The 22,063-nt window shown below is 48.4% G+C and overlaps 2 protein-coding genes across 3 annotated transcripts; one reads left to right on the top strand and one right to left on the bottom strand.

Annotated features, from left to right (window-relative positions):
- Nucleotides 1–1,830: 1,830 nt before the first annotated feature.
- LOC130191776 (bcl-2/adenovirus E1B 19 kDa-interacting protein 2-like protein) lies at nucleotides 1,831–8,070 on the bottom strand. Its single transcript, XM_056411470.1, has 11 exons — nucleotides 7,947–8,070; nucleotides 6,527–6,625; nucleotides 5,976–6,034; nucleotides 5,806–5,889; nucleotides 4,941–5,096; nucleotides 4,623–4,874; nucleotides 4,420–4,522; nucleotides 3,781–3,930; nucleotides 3,178–3,264; nucleotides 2,103–2,201; nucleotides 1,831–1,930 (listed from the first exon to the last, which is right to left on the bottom strand). The coding sequence occupies exons 2-11, from the start codon at nucleotides 6,616–6,618 to the stop codon at nucleotides 1,906–1,908; spliced, it is 1,107 nt and encodes a 368-aa protein (XP_056267445.1). The 5' UTR covers nucleotides 6,619–6,625; nucleotides 7,947–8,070; the 3' UTR covers nucleotides 1,831–1,905.
- A 1,232-nt stretch (nucleotides 8,071–9,302) lies between these two features.
- Nucleotides 9,303–20,246, top strand: mindy1 (MINDY lysine 48 deubiquitinase 1). Of its 2 annotated transcripts, none has more exons than XM_056406162.1 (12): nucleotides 9,303–9,500; nucleotides 9,925–10,221; nucleotides 10,389–10,631; nucleotides 15,150–15,352; nucleotides 15,462–15,519; nucleotides 15,604–15,668; nucleotides 17,215–17,373; nucleotides 17,433–17,535; nucleotides 17,651–17,793; nucleotides 17,866–18,048; nucleotides 19,411–19,572; nucleotides 20,017–20,246. In XM_056406162.1, the coding sequence occupies exons 2-12, from the start codon at nucleotides 9,942–9,944 to the stop codon at nucleotides 20,089–20,091; spliced, it is 1,674 nt and encodes a 557-aa protein (XP_056262137.1). In that variant the 5' UTR covers nucleotides 9,303–9,500; nucleotides 9,925–9,941; the 3' UTR covers nucleotides 20,092–20,246. The 2 variants fall into 2 exon arrangements, with proteins under 2 accessions (XP_056262137.1, XP_056262222.1); XM_056406247.1 differs by having other exon boundaries at nucleotides 9,308–9,500; nucleotides 15,168–15,352.
- The last annotated feature ends 1,817 nt before the right edge of the window (nucleotides 20,247–22,063 follow it).

Here is a 22,063-nt window from a genome sequence, read left to right as displayed (position 1 = left end):
GTTGTGTGTGCGTGATGTTGTGTGTGTGTGCGTGATGTTGTGTGTGTGCGTGCGTGATGTTGTGTGCCTTTCTTGGGCATCTTTGGTGTTCCATGTGCTGTGTGGCAGATGGTTCTAGCATGTCTTGTACCACCTGCACCGCTCTCTGCTTCTCATGATCTCCTGTGACTCTTGTCACTGTGTTGTTCTGTTGCAGACGGGATCTGTTGAGGAAGAGGCTGGCTCGTGATTTCCCCCAGCTGGTGTTTCACATCCCCACCAAGCGCAACATCTGCGAGCTGTTTCCCCGGACACGCCCTCTTTCCCCGGACACGCCCTCTTTCCCCGGACATGTCCTGTTTCCCCGGACACGCCCTCTTTCCCCGGACACGTCCTCTTTCCCCGGACACGTCCTGTTTCCCCGGACACGCCCTCTTTCCCCGGACACGCCCTGTTTCCCCGGACACGCCCTCTTTCCCCGGACACGCCCTCTTTCCCCGGACACGCCCTGTTTCCCCGGACACGCCCTCTTTCCCCGGACACGCCCTCTTTCCCCTGACATGTCCTGTTTCCCCGGACACGCCCTCTTTCCACGGACACGCCCTCTTTCCCCGGACACGTCCTGTTTCCCCGGACACGCCCTCTTTCCCCAGACACGCCCTGTTTCCCCGGACACGCCCTCTTTCCCCAGACACGTCCTGTTTCCCCGGACACGCCCTCTTTCCCCGGACACGCCCTGTTTCCCCGGACACGCCCTCTTTCCCCGGACACGCCCTCTTTCCCCGGACACGTCCTGTTTCCCCGGACACGCCCTCTTTCTCCGGACACGCCCTGTTTCCCCGGACACGCCCTCTTTCCCCGGACACGTCCTGTTTCCCCGGACACGCCCTCTTTCCCCGGACACGTCCTGCTTTTGAGACCTAAAAAATGCGTCCGGCAGGGATTCCAAAAACATCGGGATTTTGCTTCGTCGGATATTTGTGTTTCTCTGGGTTTTCATAAACTAGTATTTACCCCTTACAAGTTTTGGAAATGGTATCTCCCTTACGTTCCACCTTCTTGCGTGAGCTGACGGTATAGAGAGCAGTCATTGGTCGACAGATCTCAGGGTTGCCAGATACACGATAATTATCCTCCAAATACAACCATGTTGAGCCTTTGATCGATACTTCACCGTCTCCAACCTGGCAACACGGAGCACCTCGCCGCCTCCACTAGTTCATTGTTGTTTGTGCTATAAACTCCTCCCAGCGCGCCGCTCAGCGCACTGGCGCTGTGGAGAGGCACCACGTCCTGAGGGGCTCACAAAACAGGCAACTAAAAAATCCTCATAGTTATAATAATTATAATGCCGATATTATTTCAGTCTAGAAATATTAGGCACCTTTTAGGCATGTATATCACAAGACAGGCAGAACAAGAGAGATGTTTAATCGCTGTTTTGTGGCTAACTTTAGCCTACTTACCTGCTAAAGTACAGCTAGCTGGCTAACTTTAGCCTACCTACTCGCTAACGTTGATGGCGACGGCTAATTCAAGGCGTCATGGCGACTCATTTGAAGACAGATGGCAGCAAACAGAAACTGAAGCAACGGTGCGAAACTAGCTATAGCAACACCCGGCAGCTAACTTTAGTTTAAGCTAAGCTAGAGTTAGCCTAGCGGTAGCGTAGGCTCTGGGGTTTGTTGCTCCGTCAACTTTCAGCTGTCATATCAGAAAAATACCGGAACATTTCAGGTAGAAATGTTTTCTAAATATGACGCGACAGGACGAGTGCAGTTCACTCACCGACCAGTGGGGGCGCTAACACCACGGATCCATAACACAGACCCTCAAAAATCAACAAACATCAAGTGTGTCCACATTTTATTGATCTTATAGTAACATAAGGAGCAGAGGAGGAGGAGCAGAGGAGGAGGCGTGGCTTCAGCTGCTCAGGTTCTGGTCGTACCTGCAGAAGGAGTGACATCATCGTCTTCATTTGAGCTCGACACTCTTCCTCAACGGCTCATGGATTTAATAAAGACATGAAACGTTACAACGACGTCCTGATTCAAGATCATCACGAACAGCACTTCAGGAAACAGGAAGTCGAGTCAAACAGGAAGTCGAGTGAAACTCACCGGGCGACGCAGTCTGGGATCTGCACATGCTCAGTAGGGACCAGGTGAGAGAGATCACAGAGGCTGGACACGAACTGGAGCTTCCTGCTGAACTTAGAGCTGAGGAGGAGGAGGAGGAGGAGGAGGAGGAGGAGGAGGTGAGAGAAGGGAGGAGGAGGAGGTGAGAGAAGGGGGAGGAGGAGGTGAAGGAGGTGAGAGAAGGGAGGAGGAGGAGGTGAGAGAAGGGAGGAGGAGGTGAGAGAAGGGGGGGAGGAGGAGGAGGAGGAGGAGGAGGTGAGAGAAGGGAGGAGGAGGAGGAGGTGAGAGAAGGGAGGAGGAGGAGAGGAGAGAAGGAGGTGAGAGGAGGAGGAGGAGGAGGTGAGAAGGGGAGGAGGTGAGAGAAGGGAGGAGGAGGTGAGAGAAGGGGAGGAGGAGGAGGTGAGAGAGGAGGAGGAGGAGAGAGGTGAGGAGGAGGGTGAGGAGAGGAGGAGGAGGAGGAGGTGAGGAGGGAGGAGGAGAGAGGGAGGATGAGGAGGTGAGAGAAGGGGGGGAGGAGGTGAGAGAGGGAGGAGGAGGAGGTGAGAGAAGGGGGGAGGAGGAGGAGGTGAGAGAAGGGAGGAGGAGGAGGAGGGGGAGGAGGAGGAGGAGGTGAGAGAAGGGGGGAGGAGGAGGAGGAGGGGAGGAGGGGAGGAGGAGGAGGAGGTGAGAGAAGGGGGGTAGGAGGAGGAGGAGGAGGTGAGAGAAGGGGGAAGGAGGAGGAGGAGGAGGTGAGAGAAGGGAGGAGGAGGAGGAGGAGGAGGAGGAGGAGGAGGAGGAGGAGGTGAGAGAAGGGGGGAGGAGGAGGAGGAGGTGAGAGAAGGGGAGGAGGAGGAGGAGGTGAGAGAAGGGAGGAGGAGGAGGAGGGAGGGGAGGAGGAGGAGGAGACATGAATGTTAGGTTGGTCTATCAAGATGGCCGCTGTGTCGCCCCCTGGTGGCTGTCAGAGTTTATGAGGATCATCTGTCATTTTACGAAATACACTGAAATGAAGCTCCGCCCCTAAGGAGGTGGAGGAAAAGAGGAAGAGGAGGAGGAGGAGGAGGAGGAGGAGGCAGACCTGATGAAGGGTTTGATGATGGTGACGAGGGCCTTGATGTACCAGGTGGGATGAACCACGTAGAAACCCTTTAGGTTCTTCCTCAACCTGCACACACACACACACACACACACACAGACACACAGACACACACACACACACACACACACATACACACACACACACACACACACACACACACACACACACACACACACACACACACACACACACACACACACACACACACACACACACAGTCACACACACACAGTCACACACACACACACACACACACACACAGTCACACACAGTCACACACACACACACACACACACACACACACACACACACACACACACAGTCACACACACACACACAGTCACACACACAGTCACACACACACACACAGTCACACACACACACAGTCACACACACACACACACACACACACACACACAGTCACACACACACAGTCACACACACACACACACACAGTCACACAGTCACAGTCACACAGTCACACACACACAGTCACACACACACAGTCACACACACACACACACACACACACACACACACAGTCACACCGTCACACACACAGTCATGGGTGTAGCGCCCCACACACAGTCACACACACACAGTGGACAGAGACACACAGCCAGCCCAGCTGAGGGCAGCAGTCGTGGGTGTGGCGGTTCCTGGCCTCCGGCACACAGGTAGACCACCACGTAGTCCTCCTGCACCATCAGGTCCAGAGTCCCCACCACGTACCTGCACACAGCCGTCAGTCACTCACCTGCAAGAGTCATGCTATTGTTGTTATTATTATCATCATTATTATTATTAATAATACATATGATTATTATATTATATTCTTTTACATTCTAGAATTATATATTATAATAATATATTATAATTATATTGATAAAATGATAATAAGATATTATTATAAATATTATTATTATATTAATATTAGTGTATTACCATTATTATATATGATTATTATATTATATGTTTTAACATTGTATTATTATCATTATTATTTATTATAAAAATATATTATAATTATATTGATAAAATAATAATAATAAATTATTATTGATATTATTATTATATTAATATTAGTGTATTACCATTATTATATATGATTATTATATTATATGTTTTAACATTTTATTATTATCATTATTATATATTATGATAAAATGATCTTATAATAATATTTCATAGTCCTATATAATGATGATATTGTCCTCGTACCTGAACAGGTGGTCCATGACGTAGCCGTAGTTCTCCAGGTGGTTCTGCGGCAGGAAGCACGAAGAAAACACGATGATGTCATTTGTCCCGTCTCCATAGTAACCTGAGAGGTGACAGAGGAAGTGTTAACGGTGAGAGGGGGGTCACACAGGTGGGGGGGGGGTCACAGGTGGGAGGGGGGGTCACACAGGTGGGGCGTCTACCTGCGTGGGACAGGACCCTGAGGAACGGCTCCAGGACGCTCATGTCGACCCGGCTCTCCTGCGGCGGGTCTCCGGTGGAGAAGCGGCGCCACCTGGTGCCGGTCCCGTCCACCACGTCCTCCTGCTCCAGAGACCCCGGGGTCTCGCGGCCCCCCTCCGGTCCAGAACCGGTCTGGCAGTCAGACCCGGACCGGGGTCTGGATCCGGACCCCCCGCGGTGCTGGGTCGCCACGCCGAGACGCCGCAGGTCATCTGGGAAGCGACCCGGTGTTAGAGAGGTCTACGTCAACAGGCGGGGTTTGACCTTTGACCTCTCACCTTCCAGGTCATACATGGGGAAGGGCAGCGACTCGCTGTCAGAGGGCGTGTCCATGTCGTCCAGGTCGAAGGCCGGCGCCAGGTCATCGTCGTCTTCAGGGGACGGCGAGAGGAAGCACGAGGGGAAGTCGCCTGAAACGCTGGACTCACTGCGGCCTGCAACATCGATATTATTATTATAATATTATTATTATATTATTATTATAGTATTATCAATTATTATTATTATATTATATTATTATAATTATATTATTATAATAATTATATTACTATTACTATTATTATTATATTATTATAATTATAATATATTATATTACTATTATTATTATTATATATTATTATTATAATATAATTATATAATGATATTATAATAATATTATTATTATTATATTATTATAATATTATTATTATTATTATTATATTATTATCATGATATTATTATAATATTACTATTATTATTATTTTATTATTATTATAATATTATATTATTATTATTATATTACTATTATTATTATATATTATTATTATTATATTATTAGTATATTTTATATTATTATATTATTATTATATTACTATTACTGTTATTATATTATTATTATTATATTATTATTATATATTATTATTATTATCATTATTATTTTTACATTATTATTATCATATTATTATATATTATTATTTATATTATAATATATACTTATTATTATTATTACGTATTATTATCATTAGTATTAATATATATAATAATAATATATTATTATAATTATAATTATATATATTATTATATTATTATTATAACATTATTATTATTATTATTTTAAATGATCATCATTATCGTCATTACTGTTATTATTTTGTATTATTTTACCCCCTAAAGACAGACTGAGAGCCGGAGCCACCAGGATCTTCTTCTTCTTCGTTGGTCGTGACAAAGACAGACTGGTGGGCGGAGCTGCAGACAGGAAGTGAGGTCACACATTCAGACAGAAACAGGAAGTTAAAAATATGAAGTCATAAAATGATTGTTTATCTTTGAACCTCGTCGCTCTGCGGAGGATTTCTGCTCTGGAACCTCTTCCTCCCCCACGGCCTGGACACTGAGGAGGAGGAGGAGGAAGAGGAAGAGGAGGGGGAGAGGAGGAGGAGGAGAGGAGTTGAGGAGGGAGGGGAGGAGGAGGAAGAGGAGGAGGAGAGGAGTTGAGGAGGAAGGGGGGAAGGAGGAAGAGGAGGGGGAGAGGAGGAGGAAGAGGAGGGGGAGAGGAGGAGGAGGAGGAGAGGAGTTGAGGAGGGAGGGGAGGAAGAGGAGGGGGAGAGGAGGAGAGGAGAGGAGGAAGAGGAGGAGGGAGGAGGAGGAGGAGGAGGAAGAGGAGGGAGGGGAGGAGGAGGAGGAGGAAGAGGAGGGAGAGAGGAGGAGGAAGAGGAGGGAGAGAGGAGGAGGAGGAGGAGAGGAGGAAGAGGAGGGAGGGGAGGAGGAGGAAGAGGAGGGAGAGAGGAGGAGGAAGAGGAGGAGTGTTCAGTTCTCTCAGTTTATTTTATTAAAGTCGAAACTTGTTTCAACTTTATTTCCTTTTGTACGAATTAGAACAAACCCAGAGGAGGAGTCTTCCTCTCCTCCTTCCTCCTGCTCTTCCTCTCCTCCTTCCTCTCCTCCTTCCTCCTGCTCTTCCTCTCCTGACTCCATGTTGTTTCTGTCCACAAACACAAAGTGAACGTTGTAGTTGTTTGATGAACGTGTTCCTGTCTGTTTGTCCTTTAGTGTTTCCTCTAAAGTCTCTCTGCTTGTTTTCCTCTGAACTTATTGAACTTTCTTCCACCGCTTCAGGATTCTTTCCTGAATCATAATAATAATCATGTATTAAAGTTTAAATCACCAGCTGGTCGTCATGACGTCGCCTCAACGTTCAGCTTCAGACCGTCAGTGAGGCCATCGCCACGTTGAAAACAAGACACGCCCCTCAGAAGCTCATTGGTCCATGTCCTCAACCCAACGAGACATCAGAGAGCTTTGGGCCGGGTCAGATGATGTCACCCCGATGATGTCACCCCGATGATGTCACTCCGATGATGTCACGTCGATGATGTCACCCCGATGATGTCACTCCGATGATGTCACCCCGATGATGTCACCCCGATGATGTCACTCCGATGATGTCACCCCGATGATGTCACTCCGATGATGTCACCCCGATGATGTCACTCCGATGATGTCACGTCGATGATGTCACCCCGATGATGTCACCCCGATGATGTCACTCCGATGATGTCACCCCGATGATGTCACTCCGATGATGTCACCCCGATGATGTCACTCCGATGATGTCCCTCCGATGATGTCACGTCGATGATGTCACCCCGATGATGTCACTCTGATGATGTCACTCCGATGATGTCACTCCGATGATGTCACCCCGATGATGTCACCCCGATGATGTCACTCCGATGATGTCACCCCGATGATGTCACGTCGATGATGTCACTCCGATGATGTCACGTCGATGATGTCACCCCGATGATGTCACTCCGATGATGTCACTCCGATGATGTCACCCCGATGATGTCACCCCGATGATGTCACTCCGATGATGTCACCCCGATGATGTCACTCCGATGATGTCACCCTGATGATGTCACTCCGATGATGTCACCCCGATGATGTCACGTCGATGATGTCACCCCGATGATGTCACCCCGATGATGTCACCCCGATGATGTCACAACGATGAGGAGCCACACAGCGTGTCGGACGCAGTTTTGTGTTTTTCACACGATTAAAAATGGCAGAAAATCTAAGTAGGCGGAGCTTAAGGGTCTGAGGTCTGTTTAGAAGAGCCGGAGGAGACGTGAGAGAAAAGACTCAAGTTCAGGGAGAGGGCCGTCAACACCACGCATCTATTCACACTGTGTCAACAACAACAACAACAACATGTTCCAGACGAACAACAACAAACATCTATTTACACTTCACTGTGTCAACAGAGACGACCCAAATAAATAAATAGAAACACTCACGGCAGATCTGCTCTCTCAGGGAGTCGACAGGAAGCTGGTTCACAGGGAGAGAGAGAGAGACAGAGAGAGGGAGAGAGACAGAGAGAGAGGGAGAGAGAGAGAGAGACAGAGAGAGAGAGAGACAGACAGAGAGAGAGAGAGAGAGAGGGACAGAGAGAGAGGGAGAGAGAGAGAGATACAGAGAGAGAGAGACAGACAGAGAGAGAGAGGGAGAGAGAGACAGAGAGAGGGAGAGAGAGAGAGATACAGACAGAGAGAGAGAGAGAGAGGGAGAGAGAGAGATACAGAGAGAGAGAGAGAGACAGACAGAGAGGGAGAGAGAGAGACAGAGAGAGAGAGGGAGAGAGAGAGATACAGAGAGAGAGAGACAGACGGAGAGAGAGAGAGACAGAGACAGAGGGAGAGAGAGAGACAAAGAGAGAGAGAGAGACAGGCAGAGAGAGAGAGAGAGAGACAAAGAGAGAGAGAGAGACAGAGAGAGAGACAGACAGACGGGTTCAGGACAGACGGCAGAGATCACTGAAGAACTTCACAGTGTGTTTATGAGCGGACTCTAACACCTTTACCTGTGTGTGTGTGTGTGTGTGTGTGTGTGCTGAGCCAACAGGACTCCAGAGGTGTGGCGAGGGCCCGGCCCTGTTACCATGACTACAAGCAGCGGCGAGAACATCGGGGTGCAAGTCCCAACCTGCTGAGGACACGTCCAGGCCCGTGGTTTCTTAATGTGTCAGTGTGTGTGTCAGTGTGTGTGTGTCAGTGTGTGTGTGTCAGTGTGTGTGTGTCAGTGTGTGTGTGTCAGTGTGTGTGTCAGTGTGTGTGTCAGTGTGTGTGTGTCAGTGTGTGTGTGTGTGTCAGTGTGTGTGTGTCAGTGTGTGTGTCAGTGTGTGTGTGTGTGTGTGTGTGTCAGTGTGTGTGTCAGTGTGTGTCAGTGTGTGTGTGTCAGTGTGTGTGTCAGTGTGTGTGTGTCAGTGTGTGTGTCAGTGTGTGTCAGTGTGTGTGTGTCAGTGTGTGTCAGTGTGTGTGTCTCTAGTCAGTCAAAGCTTCCACAAAGCGCCGCTCTCTACTGCCCTCCATCTCCTCAGGGTTACCATAGTTACTCTTGATAAACAGGGCGACGTGTTGTGAGCAGCCTGGAGATGAAGGTTGTTCTTTAAGATAGAACAATGTCCTTCAAACACCTTTTAGAGTCGGGCAGCTTGTCATCGTTATATTACATGTAACGTCATCCTCTTTGCTGACGTCACGTCCGGTCCTGCTCGGCCGGCGTTCCAGCTCTTCATTGAACACGCGCTGCTCGGGGGTCACGCGCACGCAGAGTTCATCCGCGCGACCTAAAGAGGAGTCACGGTAAACGTAACCATAGCGACGCGGAGCGACTTCTCCTCAATTACACATATGAATTATGTCTTTGGGGCAAATCGACCGGACGTGACGTCGCGTGTGGATGTGTCTTCCGGTGGGCGTGACTTCCGGTGAGCCTGGCAGATGTAAACAGCTAGCATCTCGTCTCTCCAGATACGTACACACGCACACGCGCGCGCAGACCCGGTGCCGGTAAGCAGCAGCTTGTTTTACCGACTGTTTGTTTGTGTGGGGTCACGTGTGTTGTTGTTGTTGTCTCTTTTGTAGAGCACCACATCACTTAGCTGTGTTAGCATGGAGCGCTAGCGACAGGTTAGCTAGCTCCTCTTCCTTAGTGACGCGCCTTCACACCTGTGCTTTGACAGTAACGGGTTCTCGGGTACATGTACTCTTAAAGTACGTGGACTTTACATCTCAGAGCTACATAATGTACTTGTTGATGTATTTTTCGGCCCTGGCTAGAGACACAGCCCAGGTGCATTGTGGGTCATGTTTTTATGGTCTATGATCAGTTGTTATTCATGTTTCTTCTTGGCAGGAGGGCTCCTCCACTTCCTGTCAGCAGGAGGAGGAGGAGTTCATTCCTCAGACTGTCGCCATGTTTAAACTCTGATAGGTTGTTGGGTCCCCGTCATGGCGGAGTCCGCAGGGGGCGTGGCCAAAGAACTGCTCCTCACCACCCTGCAGGTCCCGAGCAACGCCGCCGGTCCTCTTCCCGCCACACTCCAAAAGGAGGAGGGGAAGGAAGAGAAGGAGGAGGAGGAGGAGGAGGAGAAGGAGGAGGAGGCCACGCCCACGCCGCCGGATTCTTCCTCACTGTCGTCTGAAAACTGGACGATAACCGCCGTCACCACAGAAGAAGAATCTCTGTCGGCTCTACTGGGACAAGTCGAGACCGCAGGAGCAGAGCCAGGTGAGGGTTAGACCAGGACTAGGACCGAGACAGGACCGAGACCAGGACCGAGACCAGGTCCAGGACCGAGACCAGGACCGAGACCAGGTCCAGGACTTCCTGTCCTCTGATAACCAGGACCTGGAGGAGAGCTCCTCCCTGGTCTCTGATCTGGTTTGTGTCTTCAGGTCTAGACCAGGACCAGGACCAGGACCAGGAGGAGAGCTCCACCGACTCCGCGTCCTTTTCCATGCCCAGTCCGGAGCTCTCTGCCGGGGCGGAGGCAGCAGGAAAGGCCCTGGACGTGGAGGACGGCCTGGGGGGGCGCGGCTGCTCCCCGTCCACTGAGGACCCGGGTCTGAAGGACCAGGACCCGGGTCTGAAGGACCAGGTCCCGGGTCTGAAGGACCAGGTCCCGCCGGAAGCTGCTGGTGAGACTTTTTAAAGATTTACATGTGTGAGAAGGTTAAAAAAGACAGAATGACATGCTGCTGGAGAGACGACCAACAACAGACGGACTGGAAGCTCATTCTGCGCATGCGTTAAATGCGGTAAAAAAACAAAACTAGTCCATCCATCCATCCATTCTCATCCGCGGGGGCAGCAGACCCAGCAGGTTGACCCAGACTTCCCTCTCGCCCGCGACACTTTCCAGCTCATTCTGGGGGATCCCGAGGCGTTCCCAGGCCAGCCGGGAGATATAATCTCTCCAGCGTGTTCTGGGTCTTCCCCGGGTCTCCTCCCAGTAGGACGTGCCTGGAAAACCTCTAACGGGAGGCGTCCAGGAGGCGTCCGAATCAGATGCCCGAACCACCTCAGCTGACTCCTTTGGACGCGAAGGAGTAGCGGCTCGACTCAAGCTCCCTCCTGATGTCCGAGCTCCTTACCCGATCTCTAAGGCTGAGCCCGGCCACCCTACGGAGGAAACTCATTTCGGCCGCTTGTATTCGCGACCTCGTTCTTTCGGTCACTACCCAAAGTTCGTGACCATAGGTGAGGATTGGAACGTAGACCGACCAGTAAATTGAGCGCTTCGCCTTTCGGCTCAGCTCTCTCTTCACCAAGACAGACCGGTACAGCGCCTGTTTTACTGCTGCAGCCGCACCGATCCGCCTGTCGATCTCCGCTCCATCTTACCTCACTCGTGAACAAGACCCGAGATACTTGAACTCCTTCGCTTGGGGCGCTCTGTCCCCACCTGGAGGAGCAATCCACGGTTTCCGCAGAGCACCACGGCCTCAGATTTGGCGGTGCTGACTCTCATCCCTGCCGCTTCACTCGGCAGCAAACGCCCCAGTGAGTGCGGAGGTCACGGTCTGAGGATGCTAACAGGACCACATCATCTGCAAACAGAAGAGAAAGCGATCCCAAGACCCCAAACCTGACCTGCTCCACCCCAGGCTGCGCCTAGATATCCTGTCCATGAAAATCACAAACAGGACCCGGTGATAAAGGGCAGCCCTGGCGGAGACCAACACCCACGAGGCGTGTCTGACTTACTGCCGAGGATGCGGACACAGCTCCTACTGCAGGCGTACAGCCCGGATAGCCCGTAGCAACGGGTCCGGAACCCCATAACCCCGCAGCACCCCCACAACAATTCCGAGGGACCCGGTGAAAGCCTTCTCAAGTCCACAAAACACATGAAGACTGGTTGGGCAAACTCCCAGGACCCCTCGAGGACCCTTGAGGGTGAAGAGCTGGTCCACAGTTCCACGACCGGATGGAATCCGCACTGCTGGTCTTGAATCCGAGGTTCGACCAGCGGTCGAGCCTCCTTTCAGTACCCTGGCATAAACTTTCCCAGGGAGGCTGAGAAGTGTGATTCCACGATAGTTGAGCACTCTCCGGTCCCCTTTTTGAAAATGAACCACCACCCGGTCTGCCAGTCCAAGGGCACTGTTCCTGACCCCATGCGACATTGAAGGCGTGTCAGCCAAGACAGCCCAACAATGTCAGCGCCTTCAACATCTCAGGGCGGATCTCATCCACCTCGGCCTTGCCACCAAGGAGCTTTTAACAACCTTAGCGGCCTCTGCCAGGATATTGGTCGACCCCCAAGTCTACAGGCACTGCCCCTCTAGAGGGACATGTTGGCGGTTGGGAGTTCCTCAAAGTGTTCTTTCCACCGTCCGTGATGTCCCCATCCGGGTCAGCAGCTCCCCACGCTGAGGACAGCCTGGGGTGAACCCTGCTTTCCTTCCTGAGCCGTCGGACGGTTTGCCAGAACACTTTGAGGCCGACTGAAAGTCCTTCTCCATGGCCTCCCGAACTCCTCCATGCCAGGCAGCCGGTAGGCCTCCTTCTTCAGCCAGGCTTCCCTGACCCCGGTGTCCACCACGGGTTCTTGGATTGCCGCCATGACAGGCACTGAGGACCGTCCGACCACAGCTCCGATCGGCCACGTCCAGCATAGAGGCTTTGAACATGGTCCACCTTGATTCCATGTCCCCAACCTCCCTCGGGATGTTTGAGAAGTTCATCCGGAGGTGGGAGTTGAAGACCTCCCGGACAGGGTCCTCCACCAGACGTTCCCAGTTCACCTGCACTACGTTTGGGCTTGCCAGGTCTCTGGCCGACTCCCCTGCCATCTGATCCAACTCACCACCAGGTGGTGATCAGTTGACAGCTCTGCTCCTCTCTTCACCCGAGTGTCCAAGACATACGGCCGCAGATCAGATGATACGATTATAAAGTCGATCATCGATCTCCGGCCTAAGGTGTTCTGGTACCAAGTACACTTATGAACCACCTTATGTTCGAACATGGTGTTCGTAATAGACAAGCAGTGGCTAGCACAGAAGTCCAATAACAGAACACAGTTAATCCTGTAATTTAATTAACTGAGTTAACGCGTTATTTTTCACAGCACTAATATATATGTATATATGTGTGTGTGTATATACATATATACACACACACATATGTATGTGTGTATATGTGTGTGTGTATATATATGTATATATATATACATATGTATATATATATATATATTAGTGCTGTGAAAAATAACGCGTTAATTAAATTACAGGATTAATTAGTTGTTTTTTTTAAATGCATTTAACGCATGCGCAGAATGAGCTTCCAGTCCGTCTGTTGTTGGTCGTCTCTCAAATTGTAATAGTTTCACAGCCCTAATATATATATAAATGTGTGTGTATATATATATGTATATATATTTGTGTGTGTGTATATATATTATGTATATAAATGTGTGTGTGTATATATATTTGTGTGTATATATATTATATATGTATATATATTTGTGTGTGTGTATATATTATATATATATTAGTGCTGTGAAAAATAACGCGTTATGATTAAATTACAGGATTAATTAGTTAGTTTTTTTAACGCATTTAACGCATGTGCAAAATGAGCTTCCAATCCACCACTTCAATCTGAACTCTGTCCGCTCTCATGCAGACGGTCTGTTCATCGGTAATGATCCTTCCGCAGGTTCACCTCCGGAAACCTTGTGACGACTTTTACTTCCTGTAGATCAGGGTCTCAACACGTCGATCGCGACCTGCCAGTCGATCGCGGCGTAGTGTCGGTAGATCGCATGACATTAAAGAGATTGGCCGCCCCTGACATGTTCTCTGAAACACGTCTTTGTTCTTTTATTAAACCAAACGTCTGTTGTTGATCGTATCTCCACAGCAGCATGTCATTTCTGTCTCTTGGCGTTGCGTTAACACTTATCGATCTCTCCACTGCGCCACAGAGCTCCGTTAGCATAGCGCGCGCCAGGACCGAGCAAACAAAAGTCACTTGTCAATCTGTCCACCTGTCCGTGCCGGTGAGGTTTCAGCTTTGCAGCGGTGTCCCCGCCGTCCCTTTCATCACGGCCCAGTTCATGAAGAAAACCCACACAGTCAGTTTGCCTCAGCAGCTGCTAGAGGAAGACTAGAGGCCTTTAGATTGTATCATGGTGGAGTTAATGGTTGACAAACAAGAGAAACATGTTCTGTTTAACCTCCTGTTACCTTTACATTTACTAACATATTTGACCCCAGCAATTAAAACCTCCAGAAAATTATTAGAATTAATATTGCTTCCCAAGTTTAAGTGTGAGGTACTTTATGTTTGTTTGTTGACTACCTAAATAGCCCTTTAAATAAATAAAAAAGTTGATATTTCTTATATGTTTGACACAGTGAAAAACAGCCTGGGGTCAAATTGACCCCAAAGAACACCGACATTAAACATTGAATGGGGTCAAATTGACCCGAAAGGTAACAGGAGGGTTAAACATTCTGTTTAGGATGAAGATGTATTAATGTTCCATATGGAAGAAAACTGCTAAATAACTGCTGAGTTGCAGCACCATTGTATAGAAGAATGTATAAATGTATATATCCATCTTTTGTCATAAATCTCTATGTTCTCACAAAATATACCGAGAATATCGGTAATATGTGATTAATCATGATTAATCCACAAAAACCTGTGATTAACCTGATTAAAAATGTTACTCGTTTCACAGCCCTAATATATATGTATATAAATTTGTGTGTGTGTGTATATATATACAGGACTGTCTCAGAAAATTAGAATATTGTGAAAAAGTTCTTTATTTTCTGTAATGCAATTAAAACAACAAAAATGTCATGCATTCTGGATTCATTACAAATCAACTGATATTGCAAGCCTTTTATTCTTTTAATATTTAATAATTTTTTAATTGCATTACAGAAAATAAAGAACTTTATCTATTCTTCTATATATATATATATGTATATATATTTGTGTGTGTATATATATTATGTATATAAATGTGTGTGTGTATATATTATATATGTATATATATTTGTGTGTGTGTATATATATTATGTATATAAATGTGTGTGTGGATATGTATATATATTTGTGTGTGTGTATATATATATATATGTATATTTACTGCAGTAAAGATGTCGATACTTCCCGTGTGTATATGACTGTAGTTGTCCTCCCGTCCACAGGGGGCTCTGTGGCCCCTCCCACTCCTGGGGGCTCCGCCTCCTTGGGGGCGGGGCCGTCCACGCCGGCCTACTACCTGGTGAAGTGGATCACCTGGAAGGAGAAGAAGACGCCGATCGTCACGCAGAGCGAGAACGGGCCCTGCCCCCTGCTGGCCATAATGAACACGCTGTTCCTGCGCTGGAAGGTAGGCTCCTCTTAAAGGGACAGGCGCGCATTACTGGAGGATATGAACACTACCACGGCAGCAGGAAGTACTCCCTGAATACTCGTGGTATTTGTACTTTGTGTTTCAGGCGAAGCTCCCGGCCCAGACGGAGGTCGTCACCACGGAGGACCTGATGGCTCACCTGGGTGAGTCCGAGCCGCCGGCCAATCAGAGGCCAGCATAATGCTGACAACAGAACATCAACCTGTGTGTGTGTGTGTGTGTTACAGGAGAGTGTGTGTTGTCTGTTACACCCAGAGAGAAGACTGACGGGATGGAGCTCAACTTCCAACAGGTACACACACACACATATACACAAAGACACACACATATATACACAAAGACACACACACACATATACACACACACACACATATATACACAAAGACACACACACATATATACACAAAGACACACACATATACACAAAGACACACACACATATACACAAAGACACACACACACATATATACACAAAGACACACACACACACATATACACATACACACACACACACATATACACACACACACACATATACACACACACACACACACACATATACACAAAGACACACACACACACATATACACAAAGACACACACATATACACAAAGACACACACATATATACACAAAGACACACACATATACACACACACATATATACAAAGACACACACATAAATACACACACACACACACACACACACACACATATACACATACACACACACATATACACAAAGACACACACACACATATATACACTACACAAAGACACATATACATACACACACACACACACACACACATATACACATACACACACACATATACACACAGACACACACACACATATACACAAAGACACATATACACACACACACACACACATATACACAAAGACACACACACACATATACATATACACAAAGACACACACACACACACATATACACATACACATATATACACAAAGACACACACATATACACATACACACACATATATATACACAAAGACACACACACACACACACATATACACATATACAAACAGATACACACATATACACACAGACACACACATATACACACACACACACATATATACACAAAGACACACATATATACACAAAGACACACACACACACACATATACACAAAGACACACACATATATACACACACACATATACACAAAGACACACACATATACACAAAGACACACACATATATACACAAAGACACACACACACACACATACACATACATATATACACAAAGACACACACACACACATATACACACACACACACACACACATATATACACAAAGACACACACACACATATACACATACACACACATATATACACAAAGACACACACACATATACACATACACACACACAGACACACACACATATATACACAAAGTCACATATATACACAAAGACACACACACACATATATACAAAGACACACACACACATATACACAAAGACACACACATATACACATACATATATACACAAAGACACACACACACACATATATACACAAAGACACACACATACACACACATATATATACACAAAGACACACACACACACATATACACATATACAAACAGATACACACAGACACACACACACACACATTTAGACTCACAAGAAACCAGATGACTGAGTAAAGTGCAGGAAGGAAATCTGAAACGTGTGTGTGTGTGTGTGTGTGTGTGTGTGTGTGTGTGTGTGTGTGTGTGTGTGTGTGTGTGTGTGTGTGTGTGTGTGTGTGTGTGTGTGTGTGTGTGTGTGTGTGTGTGTGTGTGTGTGTGTAGAACATGAGTGATGCCATGGCCGTGCTCCCCAAACTCTCCACCGGTCTGGACGTCAACGTTCGTTTCACCGGCGTGACGGACTTTGAGTATACGCCTGAATGCATCGTGTTCGACCTGCTGAACATCCCACTGCTGCACGGCTGGCTGGTGGACCCACAGGTGTGTGTGTGTGTGTGTGTGTGTGTGTGTGTGTGTGTGACCACCTTCCCCTTGTTCAGAGTCCAGAGACGGAGGCGTCTGTTGGGAAGCTGAGCTACAACCAGCTGGTGGAGAAAATCATCGACTACAAACACTCAGCCGACAGCAGCAGAGTCAGTGAAGGTAACACTCTGGTTGTATAGAAGTCTATGCTTCATGTGTTGAAGCTGCATTCCCCCTCCTGCCCACCAGGGGGCTCCTCTGGTTGTATAGAGGCCTCTAACGCCCCTGTGTGCAGGCCTGGTGGCGGAGCAGTTCCTGGAGGCCACGGCCACCCAGCTGTCGTACCACGGTCTGTGTGAACTCAGCTCCACGGCGGCAGAAGGAGAACTCTCCGTGTTCTTCAGGAACAACCACTTCAGTACCATGATCAAACACCAGGTGGAGCCGCACGCACGCACGCACGCACGCACGCACACACACCCCTGCCTGTGGCTAACCCCCCCCCCTCAGGGCCACCTGTACCTGCTGGTGACGGACCAGGGCTTCCTGCAGGAGGAGGCTCTGGTCTGGGAGTCGCTCCACAACGTGGAGGGAGACGGGAACTTCTGTGACTCCGCCTTCAGGCTCCAGAGAGCCCCGCCCCCCCACAGCCACACCCCCAGCGTCCAGGACCAGCAGAGGCAGATAGACCAGGTGAGACGGGTAGACCAGGTGAGACGGGTAGACCACGTGAGACGGGTAGACCAGGTGAGACGGGTAGACCACGTGAGACGGGTAGACCACGTGAGACGGGTAGACCAGGTGAGACGGGTAGACCACGTGAGACGGGTAGACCAGGTGAGACGGGTAGACCACGTGAGACGGGTAGACCAGGTGAGACGGGTAGACCACGTGAGACGGGTAGACCACGTGAGACGGGTAGACCACGTGAGACGGGTAGACCACGTGAGACGGGTAGACCAGGTGAGACGGGTAGACCAGGTGAGACGGGTAGACCACGTGAGACGGGTAGACCAGGTGAGACGGGTAGACCACGTGAGACGGGTAGACCAGGTGAGACGGGTAGACCACGTGAGACGGGTAGACCACGTGAGACGGGTAGACCAGGTGAGACGGGTAGACCACGTGAGACGGGTAGACCAGGTGAGACGGGTAGACCACGTGAGATGGGTAGACCAGGTGAGACGGGTAGACCAGGTGAGACGGGTAGACCAGGTGAGACGGGTAGACCAGGTGAGACGGGTAGACCACGTGAGACGGGTAGACCAGGTGAGACGGGTAGACCAGGTGAGACGGGTAGACCACGTGAGACGAGTAGACCAGGTGAGACGGGTAGACCAGGTGAGACGGGTAGACCAGGTGAGACGGGTAGACCACGTGAGACGGGTAGACCAGGTGAGACGGGTAGACCAGGTGAGGCGGGTAGACCAGGTGAGGCAGGTAGACCAGGTGAGACGGGTAGACCAGGTGAGACGGGTAGACCAGGTGAGACGGGTAGACCAGGTGAGACGGGTAGACCAGGTGAGACGGGTAGACCAGGTGAGACGGGTAGACCAGGTGACCAGGTGAGACGGGTAGACCAGGTGAGACGGGTAGACCACGTGAGACGAGTAGACCAGGTGAGACGGGTAGACCAGGTGAGACGGGTAGACCAGGTGAGACGGGTAGACCAGGTGAGACGGGTAGACCAGGTGAGACGGGTAGACCAGGTGAGACGGGTAGACCAGGTGAGACGGGTAGACCAGGTGAGACGGGTAGACCAGGTGAGACGGGTAGACCAGGTGAGACGGGTAGACCACGTGAGACGGGTAGACCAGGTGAGACGGGTAGACCAGGTGAGACGGGTAGACCACGTGAGACGGGTAGACCAGGTGAGACGGGTAGACCAGGTGAGACGGGTAGACCACGTGAGACGGGTAGACCACGTGAGACGGGTAGACCAGGTGAGACGGGTAGACCACGTGAGACGGGTAGACCAGGTGAGACGGGTAGACCAGGTGAGACGGGTAGACCAGGTGAGAGGACCGTGTGGCTGACCCTCTGTGGTGGTCTTAGGACTACCTGGTGGCGGTGTCCCTGCAGCAGCAGCAGGGCGGGGCCCCGGGGCCCCTCAGTGACCTGGAGCTGGCCCAACAGCTCCAACAGGAGGAATACCAACAACAACAACAACAGGAGCAACAGCCACAACAACAACAACAACAACAGGGATCACAGCAGGTACAACTTCACGGGGAGAAGTACTCGCGAGTACTAGTACACACAGGCAGTATGATGAGTGATGATGTCACTGTGATGATGTCACTGTGAGATGATGTCACTGTGATGTCACTGTGTGATGATGTCACTGTGAAATGATGTCACTGTGAAATGATGTCACTGTGATGATGTCACTGAGATGATGTCACTGTGAGATGATGTCACTGTGATGTCACTGTGTGATGATGTCACTGTGATGATGTCACTGTGTGATGATGTCACTGAGATGATGTCACTGTGTGATGATGTCACTGTGATGATGTCACTGTGATGATGTCACAGTGATGATGTCACTGTGATGATGTCACTGTGTGATGATGTCACTGAGATGATGTCACTGTGTGATGATGTCACTGTGATGATGTCACAGTGATGATGTCACAGTGATGATGTCACTGTGTGCAGGTCAGAGTTCAGGGGTCACAGCAGGGGGGCGGAGCCAGAAGAAGAGAGAAGGACTCGGACTGTGTCGTCTTATAGACTCTTCCTCATCTTCATCATCGACTAACACACACACACACACACTCTCTCCCATGCTTCGCCGGCTCCAGGAGGCGGAGCCTGCTGATTGGTGGTTTCATGTTTATTTGCAGGTTGTGAAACGCGTTTTAATAATAATAAATAGCAGAACTCTGTTTGAGCCTCATGTCTTACCGTAGATATATAAGATATTTTTATAGATTATATATGAGTGTTATAACTGATGTATAAACGGTTATAACACTCAGCGGCGCCCTCAAGTGGAGGACGGGAGGTACTGCAGGAGTCAGAGCAGCACAAAGGGTTCACTCCCCAAACCTGAAGACCCCAGATCACTGAGGAGAGGATGAGGAAGAAGAGAAGGAATGTAAATACATTATATATATTTATATATCAATATAATATATGTGTGTTACACACACTATGAATGTAATATATGTTATATTGTCTCCACTTTAACAATAATTGTATTTATTAAGTTATTACGTTTTCCTTCCCGTCGTGACTCCTGAGGTTCAGGATTTAAAGGCACAGTAACGTCTCGACCTCATTTACCCATCATGCCTCTGTTCTCTGGGCGTCGCCGGTACTTCCTGTTGTTGTTGTTTACTCAAGTTAAGATGAACAATTAAAAAAAAAAAAAGCTCAATCAATGGATTCTGATTCATTTAGTTTCAGGTTTATTTAATGTTTCACAGTTTAGGACAACAAACAAATAAACAACGTGTGCTGAATCTCAACAAAGAGGAGAAAGAACAGGAGGAGGAGAAGAAATGAGAGAACGAGGAAAAAGAAGAGGAGGTCAGACAACTTGTTCATCTGGAACATCTCATGTTTATCTCATGAAATATTTAATTAACATTTATTAATTTAATCTCCGATGTTCTTAACCTGTAACTATTAATAATAATAATAATGTTATTAGAGTAGTTTTATGTAAATCCATAAGCTCCGCCTCCTGGTTAGAGACTGTCGTTAACGTCCTTGTGTTTGTCTTGTCGTTAGCATCGTTAGCGTCGGGAGCCAAAGAAGCCCCTCCCTAAAAGGGGGAGGAGCCTCCTGCTCAACATTTCGTACTGAAGTTCAAACAAATGACAAACAGTTTCAGGTTTAAAGTTATTTCCGAGCTGACGGAGGAACGAGAAAGAAGGCGACGGAAGGTTCTCAGACTCCAGCATCGCCCACAGGCTCCGCCCCTTTTTGTCTGCACGTCAAGTGTAAAAATCGTCCCTCCGATTGCGTTGAGTCGAACATATTCACAGTGAACCAGGAACACACTTCCTGGTTCACTTCAGTGCTAACGCGTAGCATGCTAACACCACAACAGTTCTGTGCTTCGTTGTGCTCAAAACAACAACAACAACACGTTCATGAACAATGTGGTTCACTTTTATAAAACGCTCATTTCCACAAGCGTGCTAACGGCTACTTGTTCGCTAACAGCTACATGGTTGCTAACGGCTACATGATTGCTAACAGCTACATGGTGGCTAACGGCTAATTGATTTCAACATCTACGTAGTTTCTAACAGCTGGCTAACGGCTAAGTGGTCGCTAACGACTACGTGATCGCTAACGACTACGTGAGCGCTAACGACTACGTGATCGATACATCGAATCTGAAATTCTGGTTGAAATAAAATGAAACTAAAGTGTAAACTAGTTAGCTCATAGCTAATGAGCTTGTTAGCTCTTTTGCTAACTGATCAAAGAGATTCAAGGTGCAATTCATAATCTGGCTTTACATTACTTATGTTATTGTCAAGCTAACGGCTAACGAGCCACAACATATTTGATCTTTGCTGTTGTAGCCATTAGCACAAGTTAGCTTGCCAGTTAGCTCGTACGTAGCATTACGCTCAGTAAAACAGCTGTTAGTTGTAATAAATGTGCTAACGAGCTTCTGACCGTTCTCTTGGATCCTCAAACGGAGCTTAAAGAATAACGTTCTAGAAGAACTCGATGTCCTCTG

Source organism: Pseudoliparis swirei, chromosome 1 (assembly GCF_029220125.1).
Source record: "Pseudoliparis swirei isolate HS2019 ecotype Mariana Trench chromosome 1, NWPU_hadal_v1, whole genome shotgun sequence".
Classification (NCBI taxonomy): domain Eukaryota; kingdom Metazoa; phylum Chordata; class Actinopteri; order Perciformes; family Liparidae; genus Pseudoliparis; species Pseudoliparis swirei.
Note: the sequence above shows the minus strand (reverse complement) of the source record. Positions and strands in the feature narration are given on the sequence as shown.

Bases quoted from the DNA above. Each gene is read 5' to 3' on its own strand.
- LOC130191776 (XM_056411470.1), bottom strand. From the start codon at position 6,618: ATGGAGTCAGGAGAGGAAGAGCAGGAGGAAGGAGGAGAGGAAGGAGGA. The intron at 3,265-3,780 runs GTGGGGCGCTAC...GTGTGTGTGCAG, and splicing joins CTGTGTGTGTGTGACTGTGT to GTTGAGGAAGAACCTAAAGG. The intron at 2,202-3,177 runs GTCTGCCTCCTC...CCTCCTCCTCAG, and splicing joins ATCATCAAACCCTTCATCAG to CTCTAAGTTCAGCAGGAAGC.
- mindy1 (XM_056406162.1), top strand. From the start codon at position 9,942: ATGGCGGAGTCCGCAGGGGGCGTGGCCAAAGAACTGCTCCTCACCACC. The intron at 18,049-19,410 runs GTGAGACGGGTA...TGGTGGTCTTAG, and splicing joins AGCAGAGGCAGATAGACCAG to GACTACCTGGTGGCGGTGTC. The intron at 19,573-20,016 runs GTACAACTTCAC...CACTGTGTGCAG, and splicing joins AACAACAGGGATCACAGCAG to GTCAGAGTTCAGGGGTCACA.